The sequence below is a fragment of the Gobio gobio genome (assembly GCF_949357685.1).
Source record: "Gobio gobio genome assembly, chromosome: 1".
In the NCBI taxonomy this organism is placed as follows: Eukaryota; Metazoa; Chordata; class Actinopteri; order Cypriniformes; family Gobionidae; genus Gobio; species Gobio gobio.
This window is the reverse complement of record NC_137097.1, coordinates 71,475,572-71,502,197: the sequence shown is the minus strand read 5'-3', so window position 1 is coordinate 71,502,197 and position 26,626 is coordinate 71,475,572. Positions and strand designations below refer to the sequence as shown.

The window sequence follows — 26,626 nt, the reverse complement described above, 5'->3', positions numbered from 1 at the left end:
CACAGTTAAAAGAATTTCGTCAATTACTGTCTTTTCTGTACAAAATAAGAGCTTTAACCAAAAAAAAGGCTGTGTTTCTGCTTTAACATCACCGCCATTGTCCCATAGATTAATAGTGCATTACTGTAACATAATCATATTCTGTGGTAATCGATGATAGTCTATACGGCCCTACTGTAGACATAACTGCTTGAATCCAGGACATTTCTTTCAGAATTCACGTTTTATAAAACAAAAACACCTTAAAACATTTGATGAATTCTGTATGTTTTTCCAGAGTCGACTCCAACATGAGGATATCCAAAATCCACATCTTCAAAATAAATGTTCATTTCATTGTTTTGTTTTTCATTGAATGAAAGAAAGCCTATGACGAATCTTGTTATATGTAGATAATTCCCACTGTAATTGAATTCATAACAAACCAAACTTCATTTGAACTGTTATGATGAATATTAGATCAAAACCTAGTGAACACCGGGGCACAGCGCTGTCGACAAGATCAGAAACATTCGGGCTTTGTGTAATAAATTGATACCAGTATCAGACAGATGCAACAGACATTGCTTATTTTCCCACGTCTTTGAGCTACATCACTTCAGTTTATTTTTCAGAGGAGAAATTTGATTAGATGTCAGATAGTGCCCGACATGTGCATAAACGGCAAAGCAAATATGTTTTCCCATTGGGAAGCACTTAATGACAGAGTAACCATCAAACCCAGAGACGTGACATTAAATCATAAGCTTTGTTAGTTGACTGCACCATCCACTTTAGTAGTGACAACTTCATCAGTTCCCATCTGGGGGAAAAAAAATGATGCAGTCTTTGTCTTCAACTACAATTAAATAAGTGCATAGTCCTGCATCTGTCCCAGTGGGGTTTGTTATTATTTAATGTCAAATTTAATACACATTCCTAGTCTTATTGTGAATATGAATAATTCAGCAATCAACTTGCTCCATCTCTGAAATGACTTTTCATCTGATGTCTCCAAGCCCTCTCATTTTAACCACCTGACACTTTTCATCATCCAATCAATTCACAATAAATAGATTTTATGTGTCACTTTTTTCCTTTTCACACTGAAATATGTTACATCATTGAAAAAAAAGGCAAAAACTCTTTCATATTGACTAACACCACTTGAGTTGTGAAAGTAGATCTCTACTGATGGTCCTTTCATCCATTTTATATGAATTTTCTACCAACACATTTAACCTCATCATTCAGCTCTCAGCTCTATTTTCAACTTAAAACATCAGTTGTATCATGTTTAATACACACTTCAAAATCTGTAGCTGGAAACAATGAAAGTGGCATTTATGCAAAAACAACTATATGCATGTCAAAAATTATATTTTATAGCTATAATGAAATTCATATTTTATAAATCACCCTAAAAAATCTGTAACACACAATTCAAGTAACACAGTATTTTTTTTTAAATCTTCTAAAGAAAATGTTGGTGTTTGCACTAATAAAATAAAGGGGAAGGGGGTACATACAATATATATATATATACTAATGACCAATAGTTTCCAGGTTTATATGTTTATTTCCCTAAAATAATTAGAAAAGCCTAAGCTGATCAGCCATTTCATGGGCATAAAATTAAATTACATACAGAAAATGTACAAGTGCTTTTTTTTCACATGCCACTGCACTCAGATTACTCGCAAAAAACCTGCCTGATTCAAACTGAAGTGAAATTCTCCATAACTCCATCACTATATATATATATAAAACAACAAACGTAAATGTCTTTCTCCAGTGCTGAAATGTTTCTGTTTCAGGTTTAAAGAGGCTGGAAGGCAGATATTTTAAAATGGCATACATTCCTAAAAATCTATGGTAGTGTACTTCCCCACCAGCACCCATGGTCAAACCTGAAGCAGAATCAATAGCAGCGGGACAGATTTCAGTTCTGATCCCAGCCAGAAACCAATACACTGCATTTCAGAGTAACTCGGATTAATCTCCAGCTGCTTTAATCTCACCCAGTTGGACTTCTATCCAACATGGATTTTATGATATATATTTTTTAAGTTCATAGCCCACTGGTTCAGTTTTTCCCCAGCCTGCATTCTGTTAGGTTGGGCTGATCTAACCCTCACCCTGATTGGTTGCCCATCAGTTTGCCTTAAGTCGTTTGACAGCTGCTTCTTGGTTGAGGTCATCTTGCTCTCTCTTGGCACCTCTGCTCGTCTCTTCGAGTTGGCGGCTCGTTCCGGACTCTCCGTTAGACGGAGGCTCGATGCTCTTCTTCATCTCTCTCCTTTCTCTCCTCTCCTCCATCTCTTCAATCTCCTCAGCAAACAATGCCTTCAGAGGCCGAATGAGCCGCGGAAGCATCTGGAAATCTCCAAATCGAATCTGTGAGCACAAGAAAACAACACATCAAACCTTCCATTTGATTCAAGGTGGAATAGAAATTCAATTTTGTTTGTGAAGCATTTCTCAACTAAAAACTGTGAGGTAGAAAAGGAGGAAGAATAAAGATGATGATAGGACGTAAAACTAAGGAAGGTATGATGCAAGCAAGGAATATTGTAAAGAAAGGAAATAAGAAAGAAGGAAGGAAATAAAAAAGGAAGACCAAGGGAGGATATACTGTATGTAATATAAGGAAGTAACTGAGAAACGAAGGATGCAAGTAAGGAGGGAAATTACTAAGAAATTAAGGAATGAATGAATGAAGTAACAAAGTAAGAAATTAAAGATGTAAGCAAAGACGTACATAAATAAGGGAATAACTAAGGAAGAGGTAGAAGTAAAGAAGAAAACTATTATGGAAGTAAGGAAGGAATGATGATGTAAGTGATGATGTAAGTAATGCTGGAAGTAACTAAGAAAGGATGTAAGGAGGGGAAATAACTAAGAAAGTAAAGAAGGAATGATGCAAGTAATGGAGGAATTAACTAAGAAGAGTAAGGAGGAAAATAACTAAGAAAGTAAAGAAGGAATGATGTAAGTAATGGAGGAAGTAACTAAGAAGAGTAAGGAGGAAAATAGGAAAATAAGGAAGGAACGATAATGTAAGTAATGCAGGAGGTAACTAAGAAAGGAAGTAAGGAGGAAAATAACTAAGGGAAGTAAAGAAGGAATGATGATGTAAGTAATGCAGGAAGTAACTAAGAAAGGAAATAAGGAGGAAAATAACTAAGGAAGGAATGATGCAAGTAATACAGGAAGTAACTAAGAAAGGAAATAAGGAGGAAAACAACTAAGGAAGAAAGGAGGGAAATAACTAAGAAAGTAAAGAAGAAATGATGATGTAAGTAATGCAGGAAGTAACTAAGAAAGGAAGTAAGGAGGAAAATAACTAAGGAAGGAATGATAATGTAAGTAATGCAGGAAGTAACTAAGAAAGGAAATAAGGAGGAAAACAACTAAGGAAGAAAGGAGGGAAATAACTAAGAAAGTAAAGAAGAAATGATGATGTAAGTAATGCAGGAAGTAACTAAGAAAGGAAATAAGGAGGAAAACAACTAAGGAAGAAAGGAGGGAAATAACTAAGAAAGTAAAGAAGAAATGATGATGTAAGTAATGCAGGAAGTAACTAAGAAAGGAAGTAAGGAGGAAAATAACTAAGGAAGGAATGATGCAAGTAATGGAGGAAGAAACTAAGAAGATTAAGGAGGAAAATAACTAAGGAAGGAATGATGATGTAAGCAATGCAGGAAGTAAGGAGGAAAATAAGAAAATAAGGAAGGAACGATAATATAAGTAATGCAGGAAGTAACTAAGAAAGGAAGTAAGGAGGAAAATAACTAAGGGAAGTAAAGAAGGAATGATGATGTAAGTAATGCAGGAAGTAACTAAGAAAGGAAATAAGGAGGAAAATAACTAAAGAAGGAATGATGCAAGTAATACAGGAAGTAACTAAGAAAGGAAATAAGGAGGAAAACAACTAAGGAAGAAAGGAGGGAAATAACTAAGAAAGTAAAGAAGAAATGATGATGTAAGTAATGCAGGAAGTAACTAAGAAAGGAAATAAGGAGGAAAACAACTAAGGAAGAAAGGAGGGAAATAACTAAGAAAGTAAAGAAGAAATGATGATGTAAGTAATGCAGGAAGTAACTAAGAAAGGAAGTAAGGAGGAAAATAACTAAGGAAGGAATGATGCAAGTAATGGAGGAAGAAACTAAGAAGATTAAGGAGGAAAATAACTAAGGAAGGAATGATGATGTAAGCAATGCAGGAAGTAAGGAGGAAAATAAGAAAATAAGGAAGGAACGATAATATAAGTAATGCAGGAAGTAACTAAGAAAGGAAGTAAGGAGGAAAATAACTAAGGGAAGTAAAGAAGGAATGATGATGTAAGTAATGCAGGAAGTAACTAAGAAAGGAAATAAGGAGGAAAATAACTAAAGAAGGAATGATGCAAGTAATACAGGAAGTAACTAAGAAAGGAAATAAGGAGGAAAACAACTAAGGAAGAAAGGAGGGAAATAACTAAGAAAGTAAAGAAGAAATGATGATGCAAGTAATGCAGGAAGTAACTAAGAAAGGAAGTAAGGAGGAAAATAACTAAGGAAGGAATGATAATGTAAGTAATGCAGGAAGTAACTAAGAAAGGATGTAAGGAGGAAAATAAATAAGGAAGGAATGACAATGTAAGTAATGCAGGAAGTAACTAAGAAAGGAAGTAAGGAGGAAAACAACTAAGGAAGTAAGGAGGGAAATAACTAAGAAAGTAAAGGAGGAATGATGATGCAAGTAATGCAGGAAGTAACTAGGAAAGGAATTAAGGAGAAAAATAACTAAGGCATGAATGATAATGTAAGTAATGCAGGAAGTAACTAAGAAAGGAAGTAAGGAGGGAAATAACTAAGAAAGTAAAGAAGGAATGATGATGTAAGTAATACAGGAAGTAACTAAGAAAGGAAGTAAGGAGGAAAATAACTAAGGAAGGAATGATAATGTAAGTAATGCAGGAAGTAACTAAGAAAGGAAGTAAGGAGGAAAACAACTAAGGAAGTAAGGAGGGAAATAACTAAGAAAGTAAAGAAGGAATGATGATGTAAGTAATGCAGGAAGTAACTAAGAAAGGAAGTAAGGATGAAAATAACTAAGGAATGAATGATAATGTAAGTAATGCAGGAATTAACTAAGAAAAGTAAGGAGAAAAATAACTAAGGAAGGAATGATGATGTTAGTAATAGAGGAAGTAACTAAGAAAAGTAAGGAGGAAAATAACTAAGGAAGGAATGATGATGCAAGTAATGCAAGAAGGACGCATAACTAAGGACGGAAGGATATAAGGAAGCATGGAAGAATACAAGTAGCTAAGGAAGTAAGAACAAAATGAAGGAAGGATGGACTTTAGTTAAGAAGAATGAGTTGGTAGTGATTTGAGAGTATGTGTCTCCTCACCCTCATGTGGTCAAACGAGATGCCCACTTTGCTGTTGAAGTCGTCGTTGAAGAGAGGGATCTTAGCGTAGCGCTGACTGAAGTGATTCAACACGATGAATTCAGCGTTCATCTTCACCCCAATGCCAATAGCCTGAGACGTGGTGCTGGAAAGAGATTCAGATTCAACGATCGCTGACACAATCATGCAACTCCTTCGGAAGCGGGTCTCAACTTCTATATACACAGTAAATGGCATTAGAAAGTCTGCATGGACCCTAACTACTCGGTTTTCCTCACCCAATTCTCATGTCTGTTTTCTACAAAGCTTGAAACTCAAATCTGTAAATTTGTGCATTTCAGCGGATAAAGCTAAACCGAAGCTTCACTGACTTGGACGACACTCTCAGGCAATCAATTCCTCACTGAAACCCAAATGAATCCCCCACAAAATCTCCAATCAATTCCACTCAGAAGTTCTCCGAGTTATTCAGCTCTTCAATTGGAAAAGGCCCCAGGCGTGACACACGGAGCAGTTCATCCAGAGACCCGGCGCTCCAGAACTCCAGCAAACGACCAGGAACCCAATCAATGCTCATCTAAGAGGAGAATCCCAGAACTTTAAGAGAGACCCGCTTTAAATGAGTCCTCCATCAGGGAACGCATTATCCTCTGGGAAAGCAGACCACTTTCATTTCAGAAGATTTTCTCCTTCTGCCTGCGACTGAGTGTTTTTTTTAGCTCTCAAATCAAACGAGGGTTTATCTTCTAGCCTGTTTTGTTAGTTTGCACATGTCCAATGCAACCTCTTCACTTAAGGCAAATGTCGAACTGTTTGATAAGAGCTGCTGATTAACACTGGCAATATTTATGTAAAGTAAGTTGAAATGCATTCATTACATTGAAACAATGTTGACGGAAATTGAGCCAAAATGAAAAGGCAAAACCGTCATTACTCAATCAAAAGTTAAATTTTTAAATGTTTTTGAAAAGAAGACTCTTTTGCTCAGAAAGGCTGAATCTATTTGATAAAAAATACAGTAAAAACTATAACATTCGTTTTCTATGTGAATATATTGTTTAAATGTACTTAGTACATAGTGCTGAAACCCTGTTGTAATTAATTTCCAAGCATCAGCATTCTCCCCATTAAAACTGATTGGGCAGACCAAACCTTAAGTTGTAGAGACTTGAAACTTCGAGGGATGGAAGTATTTACACCAACTACAACGTCACCAAGGGGACGCTACAGCAGTGAAAAGTATGAAATCGCTCATAACTCCTAAAGCGTTAAGCGTTCACACCAAACGCGAATAGAGCGTCAGGAGCGATTGCTTTCAATGTTAAGTCAATGGAAAGGCGCGTTGACGCGCGTCTGGAGGTCATGCAGTGCGATATATACGCGATTCTGCCTCATTCGAATTGAACGCCTTGCACGATACGCGTGTTACACGTGAGTGGTGCTTTTGTGCATTCACGCATTTGAAGCGAATTCGCGTCTGACGAATTCCCGAGTTGAAAAATGTGAACTTTGGCATCAATTGGCACCGCGTTAACCAATCAGGAGCCTGCTTGCTGCTGTCACGTGGTGAAGTGACATTAAATCCGAGAAATCAGTGTCAACTGTGTTACTCCCTATAAAACCCCCTATAAATCAGCAATGGTTTGTTCCAAAGTCACATGTCCAACATCACGTGATGCCATTCCTTTTTGGAGGGAAATTTGATGACAGTGTGTTAAGTCATAACTTCTCCTCTTCACTATATGATCTATATTATTGTCTGCATTTAGAGTAGATTAATTGACCGTCAACTGTGTTATCAACATGTTCTGGTGAACTTGCGTCACGTGTTATATTCATAAATGTGTAGAGAAAGAATATAAAAACATAAGTTAATCAAGGCCAGCAGTTTGCACAAGACCCTTAAATGGCCGAAATGTCAACTGTGTTACCTGTCAACTGTAACAAGGATTCACATGGTTGAAAATTCAATTGAAATGCAATTCATTGCATGTACATTTATTGAATAAAAAGAAAGTTATCCTTTTAAACAGAGTTTTCTCTTTTCCTTCTAACGGTATCAACGGTTTTACTCCTGTAAACTGTGTTATGTGTGGTTTTTTATGTCATAAATATTTTAAATGTGAACTAAACTGTCAGAAAAATAGATAGGGATATCTCTGGAGATGGAAATCTTGGGTAAGGATGGTGAATAATACTAAATTCAGCATACTGTGGATTTATGACACAGCATTTGTCCGTAACACAGTTGACAAAATAATGAATCAAATGTTAAATTTTCATTAACATATTTAAAAAGTCATTAGAGCTTAAGCTTGTCAAATAATTAATTTAGCACATTAAGGGCATATATTATTCAACCACCTAGTTTATTGATCAAAAAAAAAAATTTGGCTGACATAAAATACCCCTAAATATAGAAAGACTAGGCGTTTACATGGAACTAAAGAGGCTGTTTTTTGCTGCTGTACCTGTAAAACTTGTGTTGGAATTGGTTGTGAAAAACGCTAAGCTAAAGACTTAACAAAAAAACATTTGATATGACCTTGTAGCGCCGAATTTCTTCAGCATCTGGATGTGTCATTGAACCCGTGTTCATGTACCTGTGTCTCTTCTCTAGCGCCTCTTCTTCCATCCCATCCTCCAGCGTGGCTTCATGAATCAAAAGTGTGGCATTCTTGCCTGAGAACAAACCGAGAGATGAATCAAACTCTCTCCGCCACACACACACACACACACAGATAAATTACAGCTGACATGCTGTTCCCTCTTTCACACACCAACACATACTCCATTTTTCCCTTTAGAAATCAATCAAGAGAACTCCAGCGGCCAAACAAGCGCGGAGACAACAAAGGCCTTTCCTAATGAGACGAGCGGACCGAACCATCTCCAGCGCTCAGGAGGGGAAGCTTGAATACCCTCCATCACCAACGGACTCCCTCAGGAGCCATTAAAGAGGTTTCTGTGACTCGGAGAACAGCGCTGAAGTGATCGATTACATAGCTGATAAAGACAGGAAGCAGCATTTAAACGCAGGCGTCATTCGTATCGATCCCTGAGCTACTATAGAGATTCAGACGCAATTACAGACTCTCTACAACTGGACTGACGGCCCGTTTAAATGACCGGATTCAGAATAATGGAATATTTTGAGGGTTTGTCCAACAGTTCAGACTGAGAATCAACCATAAACGTGTAACTATAAACCTAATGGCATGCAAAATGTAACTCTTAATGAGTGAGTGTGTGTGTGGGTTCACAAACCTCAAGAAACCCATCAAGAACATTTTCCGGCTCACATTTCAGTTCAAAATCAATAGAATCAATGACATTTGTTCTTCCGCAAATTTGTATTGAATGATAAATAATTTATGTAACATTTTACGATAAAGGTCCTATTATAGGTAACATTGCATTAACTAACATTAACAAAAATGAATTAATTCTGTAACTAATGTATTGATCATGTTCATTAATAAAAATTCAACTGTTCATTGTTTATACAACCGATCAAACTTTTGATTTTAATGATTAACAAATATTGGAATTAATATTAAGATTAATAAGTTCTTTTAGAAGTTTTTTCACTGTTAGTTCATGTTAATTTTAATATAATAACGTAATTTGAATATAAAATATAATTTACATAGTTAACCATTTATCGTTAGTTGCAGCCCTAGTTCAATGCAAAGGGAGATATTTTATTTTACAGAAATCGCTTTTTAAGGACAACAACATCCCTGAATTCATATTTACTTCATATTTAAAAAAAAAAAATATATATATATATATAAAGATTCAATAATGATTATTTTGGATATATATCAGGTACAATAAATGCCAAATTCTCTCAAGGAAAACAAATCTCTGTAAACTTTGAGAGTCAGTTGTAGCCTATAGGCTTCATTAGCCTACTATAATATAAAGTAAAGATTAACTGATTTGTATACAAGCACTTAAATTAGACTTTTATTTATTTTTATAATAATAAAGTTATATGAAATATAAACATTTAAATGGTGGCTGTCATAAAAACTTGCCAGATTTATTCAAACATGCATTAAATATTGAAGGACATTAAAAATGATAATCAGTATGTGCTTTGGTGCATATATTTATCAAAATGCTCCTCTCTAGAGTCAATTTTTATGGCTGACTAATGAGTTTATGGACACTAGATATGGTTTTTCTGAGGAAAATGTGACGTTATGTGACATTGTTTACAAGCTGTTTTACTGACGTCTTTCTGTGGTTGAAACACGGAGCGTTGATACAGATTTCGGTAAGCTTTACTCTATCTTTTAACACTTTCAGATGCTCATTCATATTTATTTCACGCTGTAACTGGAATTAAAGGTCCCATGGCATGGCATTTTTCTATTATTTTATAATGTTTCCTGAGGTGTACTTATATTGTTAGTATGACTTTTACATCATAAAATGTCATAATTTAGAAATAAAAGGCATTTTTTTCTATACTGCTGTTTGCCCTGTGGCTGAATGCCCTGCTTCAAGAGGCGTGTCTGCTGTGAGACTTCAGTAAAAACGCCCACTGTTGTGATTGGCTGATATCTTTGCATTTTAAATGAGCGGAGGGGGCGTGGTTTAACGAGGTCTACGAGGCAGGAGCAGGCACGAGCTGCTGCCAGAGAGACGGATGGACCTGAGTTCACTTCACATCAGTTCTCAGCATGTCTGAACTGTTGTAGTTACAGCATATACTTCAGGTTATTGGTCTATTTCACTCATGTCAGAAAGTTAGTAACTTTAGTAAATTATGGATCAGCGCTGACTGGAGACGCGAAACGTTTAGAACGATTCAGTCCGATTTGGTGAACTGATTCGGTTCACTAAAAAGAACTGGTTCAAAAGAAAGATCGTTCGCGAACCGGACATCACTAATGTACCAGAGATGGAGCTCAGCGATTGCTAACAAAGTTATTTATAGTAACTACTGAGTTATGAGAGCGCTGTCAGTCAGCGCGAGTTTACTGTGTTTGTATCTGAGAGTTCTGAATAAACACGAGTCCCAGTCACACCGAGTCCGTCTTCATCATTACTACTAACTTTGTAACACATGCAATGTACCATTACAGCTGTCGAGATGAACGAGTTAAAAGTAAGTGTTGATAATAGCATTATTTTTAAAAATAAAATAAAAGCGTCAGTGACGCACGTTGAGTACACAGCGCAAACAAAGACACAACAGCAGTAATCGAATGTAATCCAGTTTATTGTGGGGAAAGCTGGCTAGCCCGGATATGCTCACGCTTACCCTCCTTCTGCTTAATCTCACGCCGCGTTTGGTGCCTCCGCTGTGGGCCAGATGCAGTACTGGGGGTCGGGGATGTTGAAGGCCAACGGCCAGTGCAGCCCGAGCTTCGGCTTGTGTGAAGTTTATCTCTAAAGATCTGACTCTGCCGATGTTGAGCAGAAACTCATGACTGTATGCACATTTTAGAACCGATAGACGCGATGAGGACGTACAAAAACACTGACTCACAAGATAGAAAACACCGTTCTGTCGGGAGAGAGAGAAGCCGCAGCGTGTGCACGAATAATAAATAATTAGCTACACATCAGAAATCACTGATCACAGATCAGAAGGAACTGAAAAAAGACTTAGGTTTTCATTTGTACATCCAAACACTGAGAAACTGCCAGCGTTCACTCGTTCACAAGCAATGATCTCTATTCTCTGGAGCGCTTGCATGGGCGTGCCAGATTCTCTGGGTGGAGGAAAGGGAGGAAACCGTTCCTGCTTGGACGTCAAACCAGGAGACTTCAGAGGCTGTCATTTTCTCAAAGGCAGAGAAAGACAGCCAGAACTCGGTTTTACACCGATCAACATTTCTATCCACTTGGGGACAATATTCAGGCTAGGGGAACTCATATTAATGTTGAAAAAACTCATAAAATGAAAATTTAATGCCATGGGACCTTTAAAGCGTAAGAGAATATCAGTTCATGAGCCGCTTCTCTTGAGCTGAGCCAGAGCGATCTCATGCCACAGCGCCGAAGCAAAACAAAGAATTTATGTGTTTGAATTTCGTAATAAAATGGATGTAATTTGAATTAATTTCAATACTAACAAAGCACAAAGATGATTGTGATTTATTGGATGGGAGACGCGCTATAATGTTCATTCATCAACTGAAAACAGGATGAATAATCGAAGAATCGGTTCGTAAAAATGAGAATCGATTAAAATCGAGAAATCGATATTTTTTTACCCAGCCCTATCATTTATAATGACCAGGTCAATTTGGATGCAGCCGCTTTAAGACCGGCGGATCCATTATATTCGTGCGTTGCTTTTTCTCAGTTCTCTCTCAACTGTTCATTTATTAATAGTAATCAAACAACAACAAAAAAGAGAGAAAAGAGAGCGCTTGACTGAATCACTTTTGTAACTTTAAAGCTACACTGAGTGATTTTTTCCCCCATCTAGCGGTGAAAAGGTATATGAACATCCATATACCGTTTCTCTTCCTCTCAATTCCGATTTCGTTTTAACTCCTACGGTGGCCGATTTAGTCCAAGATTAACATGGCTTCCAGTTCGACCTCGTCCACATTCGACACGGTGCCATCGAGTGTTAAAACGCGAAAGGCGAAGCTTGAAATTAACGGGTATGTCCCTCTTTGGTTAATGTACTTTCAAGATGGAGGGGCAACATGGCGACCCGCATTCGAACCCCCACACCCGTATGTATTTTCAATGGCATATTATAAACTTACGAGAATACTTTATTACTTGAAAGAAGTAAATATACATTAATGAGCACATATATTTTTGAAAGAACTAAGTGTTTTTAGCTAAGAATAAACTAAAAAAGTTACACCGTGTAGCTTTAATAAGAATACATGTACATTTAATTTACACAGTGAAGACTATGCAGTGTTTTTTATAAGTTAATTTCATGTCTTTATTCTATTGTAGTTGGTTTTCTTTGCCCTTTCTTTATCACTTCTTCAGTGAGTTTTTTTAGGCTAGTATTCTTTTTTTTCAATGACATTGAAAATGGTCATAAGAATGATGAAATTTCAATAATAATTTGATATAAAAACCTTATTTAAAGCAAAAACAACCATATGTGATGTATATCGTTGTGGTGAAATAAAATTACTCATATCGCCCACCCCTATATATAATATGCATATACTTGTTTGCAAAATCATCAGCGGTCATCGCATGTATGTGGTTTTTACCCATATTGGCGACGGCTTCGCAGGGCATGGTGTCTCCAGAGAACACGAGCTGCCAACCAGACTGATGCGTCAAACCGCAGGCAAACGCGTTCTTACAATGACGAACATAACAGGTCTGAAACTACACACACAGAGAGAGAGAGAGAGAGAGAGAGAGAGAGAGAGAGAGAGAGAGAGAGAGAGAGAGAGAGAGAGAGAGAGAGAGAGAGAGAAAAGATATTTTAAAGATTTATGTATAACTTTTGTTGGTGACATAAAATAAACATCTTAAATATTGTGATTTTAATTTTTAAGCTTAACCATTAAGCTTCGTAAAAACCAAAACCATACCCACTTTGTGAGTAAAAAAGTGCTAGAAGACAGAAAAAAATATTTAGATAGCATTAGATTAACAAGTTTGATTAATTATCACATTGGTGCATTTAAATAAACAGATTAGTTAGCAGATTCATTAGTTACTTTATGTTCTTTTTTGCATTTTAAAAAATGTAAACATTAAATTTATTCGCAACTACTGTTTGCTTGAAATCATGATAATATTTAGAGTAAATGCATAAATATTAAAATATATATTGTACATAGTACAATAAAAAAATTAGTAGGGGTGTAACAATATAGCAGCATGTCACAATATATTGCAATACAAAAATGCAACAATATGTATCGTGGATAGTGACAATCTGTACTGTGTATAGTCCACCCAAAATAAAAATTACTGTGTGAGAAAGAAATCAAAATGTACAGAGTTTTAGTGCCAATACTACATTAAACTACTATATATAATGTTGAATATAATGTATAACAATGCAATGTGTCCTGATAAGGCCAAATGTCTTGTGTTACCAGTTAAAAGTGGCCTACATTATTTTAAATATATCTAGTTAGGGACAGTGCAAGCATATTTGTCTAAAATAATTCAGTATTTTCAGCTTCAGAATCTAGTCTAGTGTCCTATGTAAGTTCAATTCATTTCCACCCCAACGTAATACCAGATTTAGCATTTTAATCAACAGTTTTTTAACCATATGTCTTGGAGTATTGAAATAATATCGTATTGTGAGTTCAGTATCGTGATATGTATCGAATCGTGACATGAAGGTATCGTTACACAACTATTTTTTAGATTATCAGTCCACACAGACCTTGACCAGGTCATTCTTCTTCAGGACGGTCTGAATGAAGGATTTGGTCTTGACTTTGGGGATCTCGGCACCGTCACATAAAAACTTTGATGGGATAATACTGGAAAAAATCAAAAACAGAAGCGATAAGCAACATCATTGTTTACGTTGATATACATTTTTTTTTACAAATGATAATGTATTAACTGCCAATAGTGAGAATCATAGACGCTCGTACAGAAAGACAGACAGAGATAAAATAAGAGTGGTAGTTTTCTCTTGTACTTGATCTGGCTGAGTATCTGCTGGCAGTGGTCGTGGTACTGGTTCAGCCACGTCATGATCTGTACGGGTGCGATCAGGAACACGGGACTGAACGCTTTACCAAGACTCATCTGCAACACAGAAGATGACGTTAACAGGGAAATGATCCATACACACAAGTAAAAAATAACACTGACTAGTGCTGGGCGGTATACCGGTTCATGCCGAATACCGGTATTTATTTTTGTTATGATGTGAATTTTTAATATACCACAATACCGGTATATGTCGCTTAAACAACGTTCTGACTAGTGTTGTCAAAAGTATCGATATTTCGATATGTATCGATACGGAAATATCTAAAACGATACGATACTCCTTTTCAACAGTATCTGACAGTAATGTTTGTTTTGTTTTTAAATTCAGTTTCCTACCTGAATACTGTTAGACCTACAGTCTAATTTATTTGTGCTATTGTTTGTAATTTGTTCTTATTTTATTACTGTTTACTCGTCTTTTTAAATTAAATTTGAGCTTCCTTGTGCTGTATGTAAGCTATCGCAACAAAATTAGTTAGCAAATATTTGTGAGATAATTGTAATGGTAATTGATCAACGTTTATATATGAGAAAAAGCTTAAAAGCTTTGTCATATAAAGTGATCTCTTCTGAAGAAATGTTTTATTGCCTAGACGTTCAATAGACGGACAAAAAACTAAATTATATTAAAAATATCTATTTGACAGTATATAAAAGTTTTTTGCTCCGTGGTATCGAAAATGGTATCGAATATCGATAATCTTTTAGGTATCGTATCGAATTTAGAAATTCCAGTATCGTGACAACACTAGTTCTGACGCACTGTAGTGAGGACACAGCTGAGATCGCATTAAAAACGGAGAATTCAAACAACATGAGGCACGCGCATGAGAGCGGAGCGCCGTGATGAGATTAACAACGCTCACCACATGGATCATAAGTTTTTTATGGACATATTTCATATCCTCTAGTGCTCTAAACATGTACCAGCACCGTGTATGTGTACATATTTCATCACGTCTTCTTCAAATGAAATAGCCTATGTGCAAATAAGGACACTGATACAACTGTACGTCTGATCACAACCGCGATGACACAATGGATTATTCTGATACACCGAAGACAATGATGTAAGTTAATAGACTGACAATTCAAAGAATGGGCAAAAAAAAGAGTGTGCCTTTATTCTTTCTGTGTGAAGCAAGGAACACACTAAACCGATGCCGACCAACTACGTCCAACGGCCAAGTAGCACGTCTGTTCTGCGCCTGCGTAATGCTGCGTTCACACCAAACGCGAATAGAGCGTCAAAATCGCGTCATCTTGAACATTTTGAATCCATTCGCGGTGAATTGGACGCGCAAATAAATCGAGAGTTTGTAGCTAAATAGATGCGCGTTCAAGCCACTCCCGGAGAAATATGTCATAAAACACCACTCTGCCACTTTACATTTTCATTAAATATATATATTAAACATTAATAGTCACAGAAATGTGGTCCAAGCAACTACATTATCTTCACTGCATGTATATTTAAATATCCTTAAAAAATAAAGTTATGAAACTTCCCTTTGCCCTCAGTCAAAACGATTTGGCAGACAACAAATTACAGATTCATGACACCAAAGACCGGCCGTTAGATCCACACAAGACGAACCACTACAGGACATCAAACAGCAGAAGGACTGGCCGAGGAAAGGCTGCTCTCGCCGGGGTTAATGAGCGCTGAGCGCCCGGTGATCACCTGGATCTCACAACTCTAAAAACGCAAGATTATAAAAAAAAAAAAAATTAGGCGCTCTCTTTATAAATAAAGCACAGATTTGAGCTTTAAACAACTACATTTCCACCTGGAAAAGTCTTAAAACTACCTTTTGTGACACAATAGTAGTATTTTTAATTTATGCAGGGTTTCTCATCACGTCACTTTACCATGTGACAGCAGCGAGCAGGCTCCTGATTGGTTAACGCGGCGCGAAATGACACCAAGATTCAGATTTTTCCACTCGGGCGTCAGACGCGAATTCGCTTCAAACGCGTGAATGCACACAAAGCACCACTCGCACATAACGCATGTATCGCACAAGACGCTCAATTTGCGTCCAATTCGCGTCATTCGAATGAGGTGGAATCGCGTTTATCGCGCCGCAGGACCTCCAAACGCGCGTCAACGCGCCTTTCCATTGACTTAACATGAAAATCACTCGCTCCTGACGCTCTATTCGCGTTTGGTGTGAACGCAGCATAAGAGGAAATTGCTTTCCGTACCAGCTGGTGGCAGTATCTGTTTTCGTTATTCAAGGCAGGAAACCGGAAGACTTACCCCGTATACCCTATATAAACAAAGCACCTCATAATCTCGCTCACCACAGACAGTCAGTTGTTTTTTTTCCTCGTGCACTGGTTCGCTAGCAGAACAGCCAATCAGAACGATCAGATGGCCCGACTGACCGACAAGTGCCGATGCCGATTTAACATGTCGAATCGGCTGAAAAATAGCCGACAAGGACCAATGTCAGCCGACAGTGCGGAACACACAGAGAAAACTTAGTTGGACGACGAACGTAAACTGTCCAACGTCCGACCGTCGGCTTGGTGTGTTCAAGGCTTTATACTGGCGTGTGTCGTTTGTTCAGAGACTGTAGACTCTTAAATGTATTTAAAATATCTTTAAAATGTTCTTGCGTTTCTCCCTCGTTTTGTCAGTTTGTTGTTATATAGGGTTAGATTTTTAAAATGCTTAAGGTACCCTCAACTTTTTTTCTCTCCATGGTCATATTTTAATATTCATGTGTGTGTAATGAGTGTTGCAGGTCTGTGTTTTATTGGTTGTCGTCTCCGCACAGCATCATTTTGTGGGGCTTTGCAAACCTGTATTAACTCTAGTGTGGAGTTTTTCTACAATATTCACTCGCCATGACAGTAAAACAGGGCATTCTAGTCAATCTACTGCAGTATTTCCTCTCTCAATCAGTAGAAAATGTGATTAACACCCGGTCATGAATAGGGGAAAAAATACTGTCATATACCGCGAAACCGATATAATTTTGAAAAATACCGTGATATAATTTTTTGATCATACCGCCCAGCACTAATACAGACTCTCAGAATAAAAAAAATGACATACCAGAGCTCTCTCTCGCTCCAATAATAAATGAATCAAACCCTGTGTGGACGACAAAACATACAGCAATGTCAGCAGAGTGATAAATGGCATTCTAGAAACACTCGATTATTATTTAATATACTATTCATACTTTTTATACATTTATCTCTCAGCTCTCTATGATTCTGACGGCTCTGGGATTCTACAGTTGTATAACTGATCATTTATTTAATCATTTGGTAAGTTTCCATATAATAAGCAGGATGTTTTATGGCAAAATACACTGGTTTATGTTTTAACCTCAACAGCTGACTGTAACTTTAGCTTGTTTGTGACGGTCTCACCGTGTGATGATCTGCGTGCAGGTGCGACACAAAGATGGTGGAGAGTTTGGAGAGCATCTCGTCCACGTCATTGCCATAATGACGACACAACTGACCAAACGTCCCCTCACCACAATCCAACAGCAGCGACTGAGACGGGCTGAGGAACAGAGAGATGATCAGACACACCACTGCATTAAAATCAAGTTCGCTGAACTACATTATAGCAATAAAACACACAAGACTGTGTGTTACTGCGATTTTACCACAGTTAAGAAGTATTATATTTAGCTAGCTAGTGATATGTTCAGGGTTTTTCCTACATTGACATTTTTTTGGCGGCCGCCAAACCAAATTTTTGTCCCGCCAAAGCCTTATTTGATGAGTTATTGTGATTTATGATTGACGTAGAACAGATGACTGCTGCGCTTGCGTTAACTGAGTGACAGAGAGAACGATCAGAGAGCTCCTCCCTCTCTCTGTCTTCAAAATAAGCATTCTTAGCTTTCTAATATTTCACATATTACGTTAATCAAAATCAAAAGGCCGGAAGACCGAATCCATGTTGCACGTGGCGCTATCAGACGATGTTTTCCTTTAATTACCGCTGGGTGTGAATTGCGCTCAAAAAACGTTGACTCTTCTCTGACCAGCTGACATAAACCATACTTTCAATAAACGGGAAACATCTGGTTATGAAGTGTTTTCTGTGTGTTGACAAATCTTTCGCTATGTTCTAACAGACGGGATTCGCACACAACACGTCTGCTAATGTCCGATTCGCAAACCAATGACTCCTTTGAACCGAATCATTTTAACGACTGGTTAGAACAACTGAACTGTCCAACACTGAACTCACGAATCAGTTTAATCATTTACTCAGAACACGTCTGAAATGAGAACACAAGTGTGCTTACGCAATTTAGCAAGAGTGGGTGTAAGAGTTAGTTTGAATTATCCACAGTCTTTCAGCTTATTTATGTTCACAATGTGTAGTAAAATAAATAGCCTATAAATCATTTAGTTTAGACTGGAGTGAGGTGAACCCAGAACAATGTTATTATTAGCTAGCTGATAATTTTAGGAAATTTAGAAAATTCGGCTATTTGTTCATTTTTTTAATACTACTTTTTAATTTTTATATGATCATATACCAAAACAATGATCTGTAAATAGTGTAAAAATGAGGAATAAAAACATCAAGGTATTAAAATAAGATAAGCAAAAATGACAAACTTTCTTTTAATTTGCTTAAAAATTACTGTCAGTATTGCGCTTGCAGATCACTTGGGTAGGGGACTTTTTTACTGTGTGTGTGTGTGTGTGTGTGTGTGTGTGTGTGTGTGTGTGTGTGTGTGTGTGTGTGTGTGTGTGTGTGTGTGTGTATGGATGACCATGTCTGTCAGCCACCACCGAAGACCATTTTTGACCCAGGAAAAACCCTTGTAATGTTTAATATTTGAAACATCCCAATAAATTAATTGAACATTTTAAGTATTACCTGATGTTCACTAAAGTGCCACTGACGTTTCTGATCTTCATCGGCAGAGACGAGCCGGTGCCCAAAAACACAATCTCAGGAAACTTCTCACCTTCACAGAAGACAAACAAACACGATAATCAAATGAAAACAGAATTAAATCAGCCCACACACCCACAATAAGAGCCTAAAAAAAAGTGTTTTAGTTATAGTTCATATAGAAGAGGTCCATTTTAGAAGAACAAACCCATTTACTCTGGCACGATCTGAGGCGTGTGATACAGGAGAGAGTGAAAGCGAGGAGTGGAGAAAGTTTTACTCTGAGGAAATTAAATGTCAAGCTGTGGACGTGTTCTTGTCTTTCGTCTCTTCTAATTCAATACTTTCATCCCTCCTTCTCGCTCTCACAGATTCGGTAGAAAGCTCACCAGATGTGGAGACAGGCGCAGCCGCCTGGAACTTTCTGCATTCCTCAACTTCATCCAGAAAGTTTGGCACTCCGGCTGCTTCCTTCACAAACTCCTCAGAGTCGCAGGACTGGATGGCATCTCTGCAGACACACACACACACACACACACACACACAGTATTTGAGGTATATGAGGACCACAAACACTAGTTCAGCTGTGTGACACACTGTCAATCAATGACCTGAACTGACCTTTGCCACTCTAGTTTGGGCCGAAGCTGAAACTTGAGCAGACACTCGGCTCGGACGTTGGGGACGTTTAGAGACGCCTGCGGCTCCTAACAGAGACAAAAAATAAAAAAATATTCACAAAAAAAATGCACTAAAATAGTATATTAAACTAGAAAAGAACATTACAAAAAATAACCCATTAAATCAGAAAAAACTATATTGAAGTACAAAAATACATCAGATATATAAATGTATATTATGTATAATAAATCACAAAAAACACGACAAATAATAAATTGTTGAAAAGTTTCTACTGGCAATAATTGAAATCCAACCAAACTGACCAACAGAGACAAAAAAAAAAAATGAATTAACAAAAAGCATTAAACATGAAATTAAATCAGGAAAAAAAAGAGATAAAATTACAAATATTAAATTACAAAAAAATACATAATTTGTATGTATTTTTGCATAAAAATAGGTAGAATGAATAGAATATGTTATATTGAAATACATTACGTAAATAATAAATTACACCAAATAATTGACAAATAATAAATACAATTTAAATCTATTAAAAAAAAGACCCGTAAGAGACTAATAAATATTTAATTAAATAAAACAACGCATTAAATATGGAATCATCCAATGAATACTTTGGAAAAATATTTGTATATATTTATATACAAACTATTTAATTGGAAATGCAAAACATTTAAATAAAAATAAATTAAGAAAATATTAAATTACATAAATAATTGAAAAGTTCTAAATGAAAATCTTAAAATTATTAACCTGACCTGTGACAGAGACTATTTAAATTGTAAAATATGAAAGTAAATAAGAATTGTTAAAAGTATTAATTGAAAAAAAATGTGTTAACAAAAAATATGTGTTAACAAAAAAAAAATCAAATCATAATAATAGAACAATTATATATTATATATATATATATATATATATATATATATATATATATATATATATATATATATATATATATATATATATATATATATATATATATATATATATATATATATATATATATATATATATATATATATATATATATATATATATATATATATATATATATATATAAAAACATTGGTGATGATCTATTTGACCAAACTGTAACAGAGACTATAGCCCTATTTGGATGGTAATTGTTTCTCGTTGGGTCATAAGGTATTTTCATCAATGTCGGGGGCTAGACTGTGATTTTATTGCCATCCGAATCCAGAATGGCTGTGTTTTTCTCCCACCACCCGTGTAAAAATCCCCGGCCGAATTACCCACTGTTTTTAGACAAACACAGAGGTCGTGTGGTAATTTAATTGCTGTCCGAATCCACATCTCTGAGTTTTCAAGAATATCTCACTTCAAAATTCACTGTTTATATCCTTTTTGACCCCTGCAGAGCACCGTACGGTTGCGCTTCACTGTAATTTGGATGCATTTTAAAGATCTAGACTTTTATTACTGAAATGCTGAATGTTTACCTCATGTTAATAAGAGGCTGTATAAACTTATTTCTGCTCATTTCCATGTGGAATAAAATGAGACAGAAAACCATTTTAACTATAATGTGTCTATATATCTTCCTATTTTTAAACAGATTTAAATAATGAAATAATAATTATGACATTATTTTCCTATTATTAAATTAAATATGCATTTATTTTTATTATACCAAGCATATGACACTTTATTTACAGCATACAATCATGTTATTGACCTCGTGAGCAGTGCGTTCCCGATCACAAAACTCACTCGCAAAACAAAAAAGGTGGCATGCAAATCACTTTTTACGGACATCCATGTGAGAAACAATTACCATTCGAATAGGGCTTATGTAATATTAAATTAGAAATTAGCATTATGGATGGGCATTTTTCCGAAATATTGTATTCGAATATTTGGGCTCATAAAAAACGAATATTCGAATATGACGTTATTTTGAGAAAAGGAGAAAGACGTAATTTTTTTTAATTCATCAAGTTGTCATCACCATTTCTGAACAAACTTATGATTAGGTATACACAACAAGCTTACGTTATATCTTAAGGTTTTCATTCAGTTCAAAACAATGTGTGTAAACCAAAAATATAGGCCTAAAGAACAAAAGCATTATAAGCTCAAGCAGCACGAGCGAAAAAACACTAATAAAGCAGAGCGCGCCAGTTATAATACAGAACATAGGCTACATATACACACACGAGTCAGAATATGGTTATCATGTTTTTATACTGTTGCACATTATAATGTTGAAAAAAACAATAATATCATGTGGATGATGATATTCTCGGGTGAGAAACGTGCCCCGCTGACAGACGTTGCAGAGACACTGATAACGGTGTTAAGTGATGTTTCTAACAGCACTTTGTGTTTTCTGTTCTTAAACCCTCGACAAAACTTAAAGGAAGCATTTGTCTCTCGATCATTTAGCTGTGGTTATCTCTCTCTGTGCTTACCTGCACTCGTGATGCAGTGATGGCTGGTGTTTGGATTTGATGTGATTTCATTAATTCATTTGATCAAAAGTAACTCCATTTTGTAAGATAATTTTCAATGTTCATCTGAGTAATTCCAAACATCGCGAGGCAGGACATTATGTGATCAAATACACTTAACTTATTAACACGATCCACAGCGCCACCCAGTGGATTTAGTTATAACTGCGAGTTTTAGAGGGATTTATCATGGATTCATTGCATTTACGGCCAGCAAAGCAATATAGTAAAATTTGAATAGTATTTTTATTTTTCGACTATTAATTACAGATCGAATATTCAAATATTCGTGCACACTAGGGATGCAACAATACAGTTAGTCCACGGTTCAATACATACCTCGGTTTTACTTCGGTTTTTTGTTATTCTATTCTTAGGCGACAGGAACAGCAAGAGGTTAAGGAGAAAAAAGACTATTTTTTATTGCAATACTCTTTCTTTATTTTACTTAAAAGAATTGAAAAACCTTACTTAAACTTAGAACTTTACTTAAAAAAAAAAAACATGTACACATTCCTAGTGTATTGTATAAAATAAATGTATATAAAGATTTACACTGGCAGCTCAGAGCTGTACAGCAGCATTTAAGTATGAAATTGAATGAATAAATGTAAAAATAAAACACTACATAGACTTCACTATAAAATAACATTGATTCTTATTAAAGCTACTGTATTAAAGTTCTTCAGTCAAGAGCAGTGAGGGATTTTCTCTTTGTCTTTTGTTGTTGTATTAACATTAAAGGGATAGTTCGTTCAAAAATGACAATTCTGTCATCGAGAAATGAATACAGGTTTGAAACAATATTAGAGTGAGTAAATAATGACACAATTTTAGAGGTGAACTGTCCCTTTAAGGACAGCGTGTTCACTAGGCTGCGCTGATGTCAGTTTAAGACCTCTAATGCAGCTAATATACAGTATACAGTATATACTAATATACAGACACACGCGATTTTACTTTCTCTTTAGACATAACCGACTGTGTTTATGTTAACCTTGTGTGTATTTGACAGTATTAGCGCAGTAAGACGATAGTCCAGTAATAACGTGTTTGACAGGCGTTTAGTGCGCGCGCTCGGAAAAGCGCATGTTAAAACCGCGCGCGCAAATGAGCCAGAAAGGCTTTAAAACGCATGCAAATAATGAACTTTCGTGATAATGAATAACTATAGTGTTCTGTGAGTATAACTCCACCACTAACATGTGATGTGAATGTATGTCGCGTTGTTCAGTATTGGGATGGAGGAAAATGATAGAATTTGCAGAAAAATTATTAATTCAATGCAAAACCGAAAAACCGAAATTCACAAGCGCGTATTGAACCGTGAATGCCGTACCGAACGGTTCAATATGCGGCATCCCTAATGCACACCCCTAATTAGCATCTAATAACACTAAATGAGAAAAAATTATTAAAAACATTAAAATAATAAATTCTAATCAGAATAAATTGAAATCAGAAAACACACCTGAAACCGATTATTGTCTGACGTCAGAATGAATGTTAACTAAGACGATGGTAAATGTGGCATGAGTGAGTGTTGGCGTACTTTGCTCTTGTAGAGTTTGAGCTGAGGAAAGATCTCGGGATGGATGAGGTTGAGCTGCGTCTGGAGTTTGTGACTGCGGGCGTTGTGAGGCGTGAACGTCTGCTCGTTCATCAACAGATGCTCCGTGCTGCTGGGAAACCTGAGACACACAGACGCGTCACACACACACACACACACACACACGATCAGATCCCTGAGATTAATGCAGTCCGGCTCTACCTCTCCATCCAGCTCTTGTACTGATCCGTGTTCAGCACCGACTCAGGAGTCATGTGAACCACGAGAGCAGCCGAGTCCTCAGATCCGCCGCTCTGATACCTGCACACACACACACGAGACATTATTAGATGTACACGGAGAAAGTGGGCCTCGTGTCTCTATAGGAGACATTTCTTCACCTTTGTAAGATGTGATTGGTGCAGAGCGGCTGGATGAAGTCCTCTGACGGACAGTCGACCACTATGAAGACAGGTCCAGGATCAGCCGGTGTGCACAGCTCCTCGGGCCGGATCTGAAACACAGATGGAAAACATCGAGATCCTACAGTGCGACGTCTCTAGTCACACTATAAACGTTTTGAAACATCTGTGCAGAACAGGCTGAAAGCGGAAGAATCACCTCTTTTCCATCGTGTGTGACAGTTTTTCCAGCTTTCAGAGCATCGATTATGGGCCCAATGGCTGCTGTTCCTCTACAGGTGAAGAAAACGGTCATATGTTTATATGTGTGATACATTTCAGTCCTGAACACACACACAACTGAACCGATAGAGATAGAGATATAGATATATATTTATATATATGAGATACTCACACCGGCAGGCCCATCTCTTTAGCTTTCAGTACCAGAAAGTTTCCTTTCTTGGGGTGTAACTGAGGAAACATTACATTGAAAATTAACTACTGAGCACTGTATGATCTTAAATATTATCATTATTAATAAATGTATTCCGTCTCAGATTATTTCTGCTGACCTTACACACGTAAGCCACCACGAGAGATGAATCTCTAGTGATCCTTCCTTTGCCTTCTGTGAAAAACAAAACACATTTCTGATGAAACACATTAGTGCTACTCTCTTTAAGTGCACCGCAACACAACCCCAAAATATGAATATGAGGCACGTGACATGCAAACATTAGCCTTGCAAATGAGATATGTTTGTTCCATGAAACGTACATAAAAATGTAGTTCAACTGGAATGGAAATTATTATTTTACTCACTTGAATTATTATTATTATTGAAAATATTATATAACAATATAATGGGCAAAATAAAATTGATTTAAAAGATTTTTCTTGATTAAAACAAATTATGTAATTCAAATGCAATACATTATTATTATTATATTAGACAATAACAATATAATGGACTAATTATTTTTAAATGATCGACAAACAATGACGTTCAAATGGAATAAAAACACATTTTACTCATAACTTACATTACATTTTATTATTTAACACTAATGTCATTAAGTAAAGCAATAAAATAACACTATAAATACTTTAAATTCTCTTTTAATTAATTTTTATAACCGTTTTAATTTTCCTTATTTTTATTTTGTGTAATTCCCTTTTCTTTGTAAAGCACTTTAAATTACCATAGTGTATGAAATGTGCTATATAAATAAACTCACCTTGCCTAAATAAAATGCATATTAAAATAAATAAAATATATATTAAAGGGATAGTTCACCCAAAAACGAAATGTTTATGTTTATCTGTTACCCCCAGGGCATCCAAGATGTAGGTGTGTTTGTTTCTTCAGTAGAACACAAATGAAGATTTTTAACTCAACCGTTGCAGTGTGATAGTCGTATAACGCATGTCAATGGGGATATTTTAGAGTATGAGAGCAATGAGAGTAAAAACACATAGACATACGAATCCTTGTTAAACCATGCGGCTCGTGGCGACACATTGATGTCTTAAAGGGTTAGTTCACCCAAAAATGAAAATTCTGTCATTAATTACTCACCCTTATGTCGTTCGAGACCCGTAAGACCTCCGTTCATATTCGGAACACAAATGAAGATATTTTTGTTGAAAGCTGATGGCTGAGAAAGGCTTCATATAGGCCTCCATTGGCATTCAGTACACTTATACTCCCAAGACCGATAAAAGGCACTTAAAATGTCGTTACAAAGTCCATCTCACCACAGTGACTCTACAATAATCTTACGATGCGACGACAATATTTTTTGTGCGCAAAACAAAATCAAAATAACACCTTTATCCAACTTGTTATTGCCTTCCGTGTGTGCCTCCACGACGCATGCGCGAGAATATGACGTAGCGCCGGGGTTCGGGAATCCATGAAATGCACACTTAAGCCCCATTTTGAGAACTACGCCGAGACCTAAAGCACGATCAATGTAGAATCCAACAGCTGAGATACGCGCGTCTTCCTCTGATTGTAAACAAATCACTTCTGGGTCATGTGTCCGAACGCCGGCGCTACGTCATATTCTCGTGCATGCGTCGTGGAGGCACACACGGAAGGCAGTAACAAGTTGGAAAAAGGTGTTATTTTGATTTTTTTTGCGCACAAAAACTATTGTCGTCGCATTGTAAGATTATTGTAGAGTCACTGTGGTGAGATGGACTTTGTAACGACATTTTAAGTGCCTTTTATCGGTCTTGGGAGTATAAGTGTACTGAATGCCAATGGAGGCCTGTCTGAAGCCTTTCTCAGCATCAGCTTTCAACAAAAATATCTTCATTTGTGTTCCGAATATGAACGGAGGTCTTACGGGTCTCGAACGACATAAGGGTGAGGAATTAATGACAGAATTTTCATTTTTGGGTGAACTAACCCTTTAAGACACGAAACCATCGGTTTCTGCGAGAAACTGAACAGTATTTGTAATTTTTTTGCCTCTTATCAGACGAATGTCATCTAGTTTTCCCAGCGCCATAACTTCCGGTGAATAAGGTCAAAATACTGGTGCGATCAAAGATATATATGCGTAGATGCCTCATTCGACCGATC

General features: G+C 36.5%; 1 protein-coding gene across 2 annotated transcripts in view; it reads right to left on the bottom strand.

Moving 5' to 3' along the window:
• Positions 1 to 573: 573 nt before the first annotated feature.
• Positions 574 to 26,626, bottom strand: part of elac2 (elaC ribonuclease Z 2) — a 41,483-nt gene continuing 15,430 nt past the window's right edge. Inside the window, exons 8-24 of one of the 2 annotated variants that reach the window (XM_079813661.1) lie at positions 24,606 to 24,661; positions 24,446 to 24,504; positions 24,251 to 24,323; positions 24,031 to 24,143; positions 23,852 to 23,950; positions 23,633 to 23,771; positions 19,586 to 19,671; positions 19,354 to 19,475; positions 18,947 to 19,037; positions 17,467 to 17,605; positions 17,144 to 17,182; positions 14,000 to 14,109; positions 13,736 to 13,835; positions 12,594 to 12,714; positions 7,983 to 8,061; positions 5,380 to 5,524; positions 574 to 2,376 (exon numbers count right to left, since the gene is read on the bottom strand). In XM_079813661.1, coding sequence (XP_079669787.1) covers positions 2,134 to 2,376; positions 5,380 to 5,524; positions 7,983 to 8,061; positions 12,594 to 12,714; positions 13,736 to 13,835; positions 14,000 to 14,109; positions 17,144 to 17,182; positions 17,467 to 17,605; positions 18,947 to 19,037; positions 19,354 to 19,475; positions 19,586 to 19,671; positions 23,633 to 23,771; positions 23,852 to 23,950; positions 24,031 to 24,143; positions 24,251 to 24,323; positions 24,446 to 24,504; positions 24,606 to 24,661 — 1,814 coding nt within the window. In that variant the 3' untranslated portion in view covers positions 574 to 2,133. The remainder of the gene's footprint in view (positions 2,377 to 5,379; positions 5,525 to 7,982; positions 8,062 to 12,593; positions 12,715 to 13,735; positions 13,836 to 13,999; positions 14,110 to 17,143; positions 17,183 to 17,466; positions 17,606 to 18,946; positions 19,038 to 19,353; positions 19,476 to 19,585; positions 19,672 to 23,632; positions 23,772 to 23,851; positions 23,951 to 24,030; positions 24,144 to 24,250; positions 24,324 to 24,445; positions 24,505 to 24,605; positions 24,662 to 26,626) is intronic. The other variant, XM_079813662.1, reaches the window with a different exon arrangement.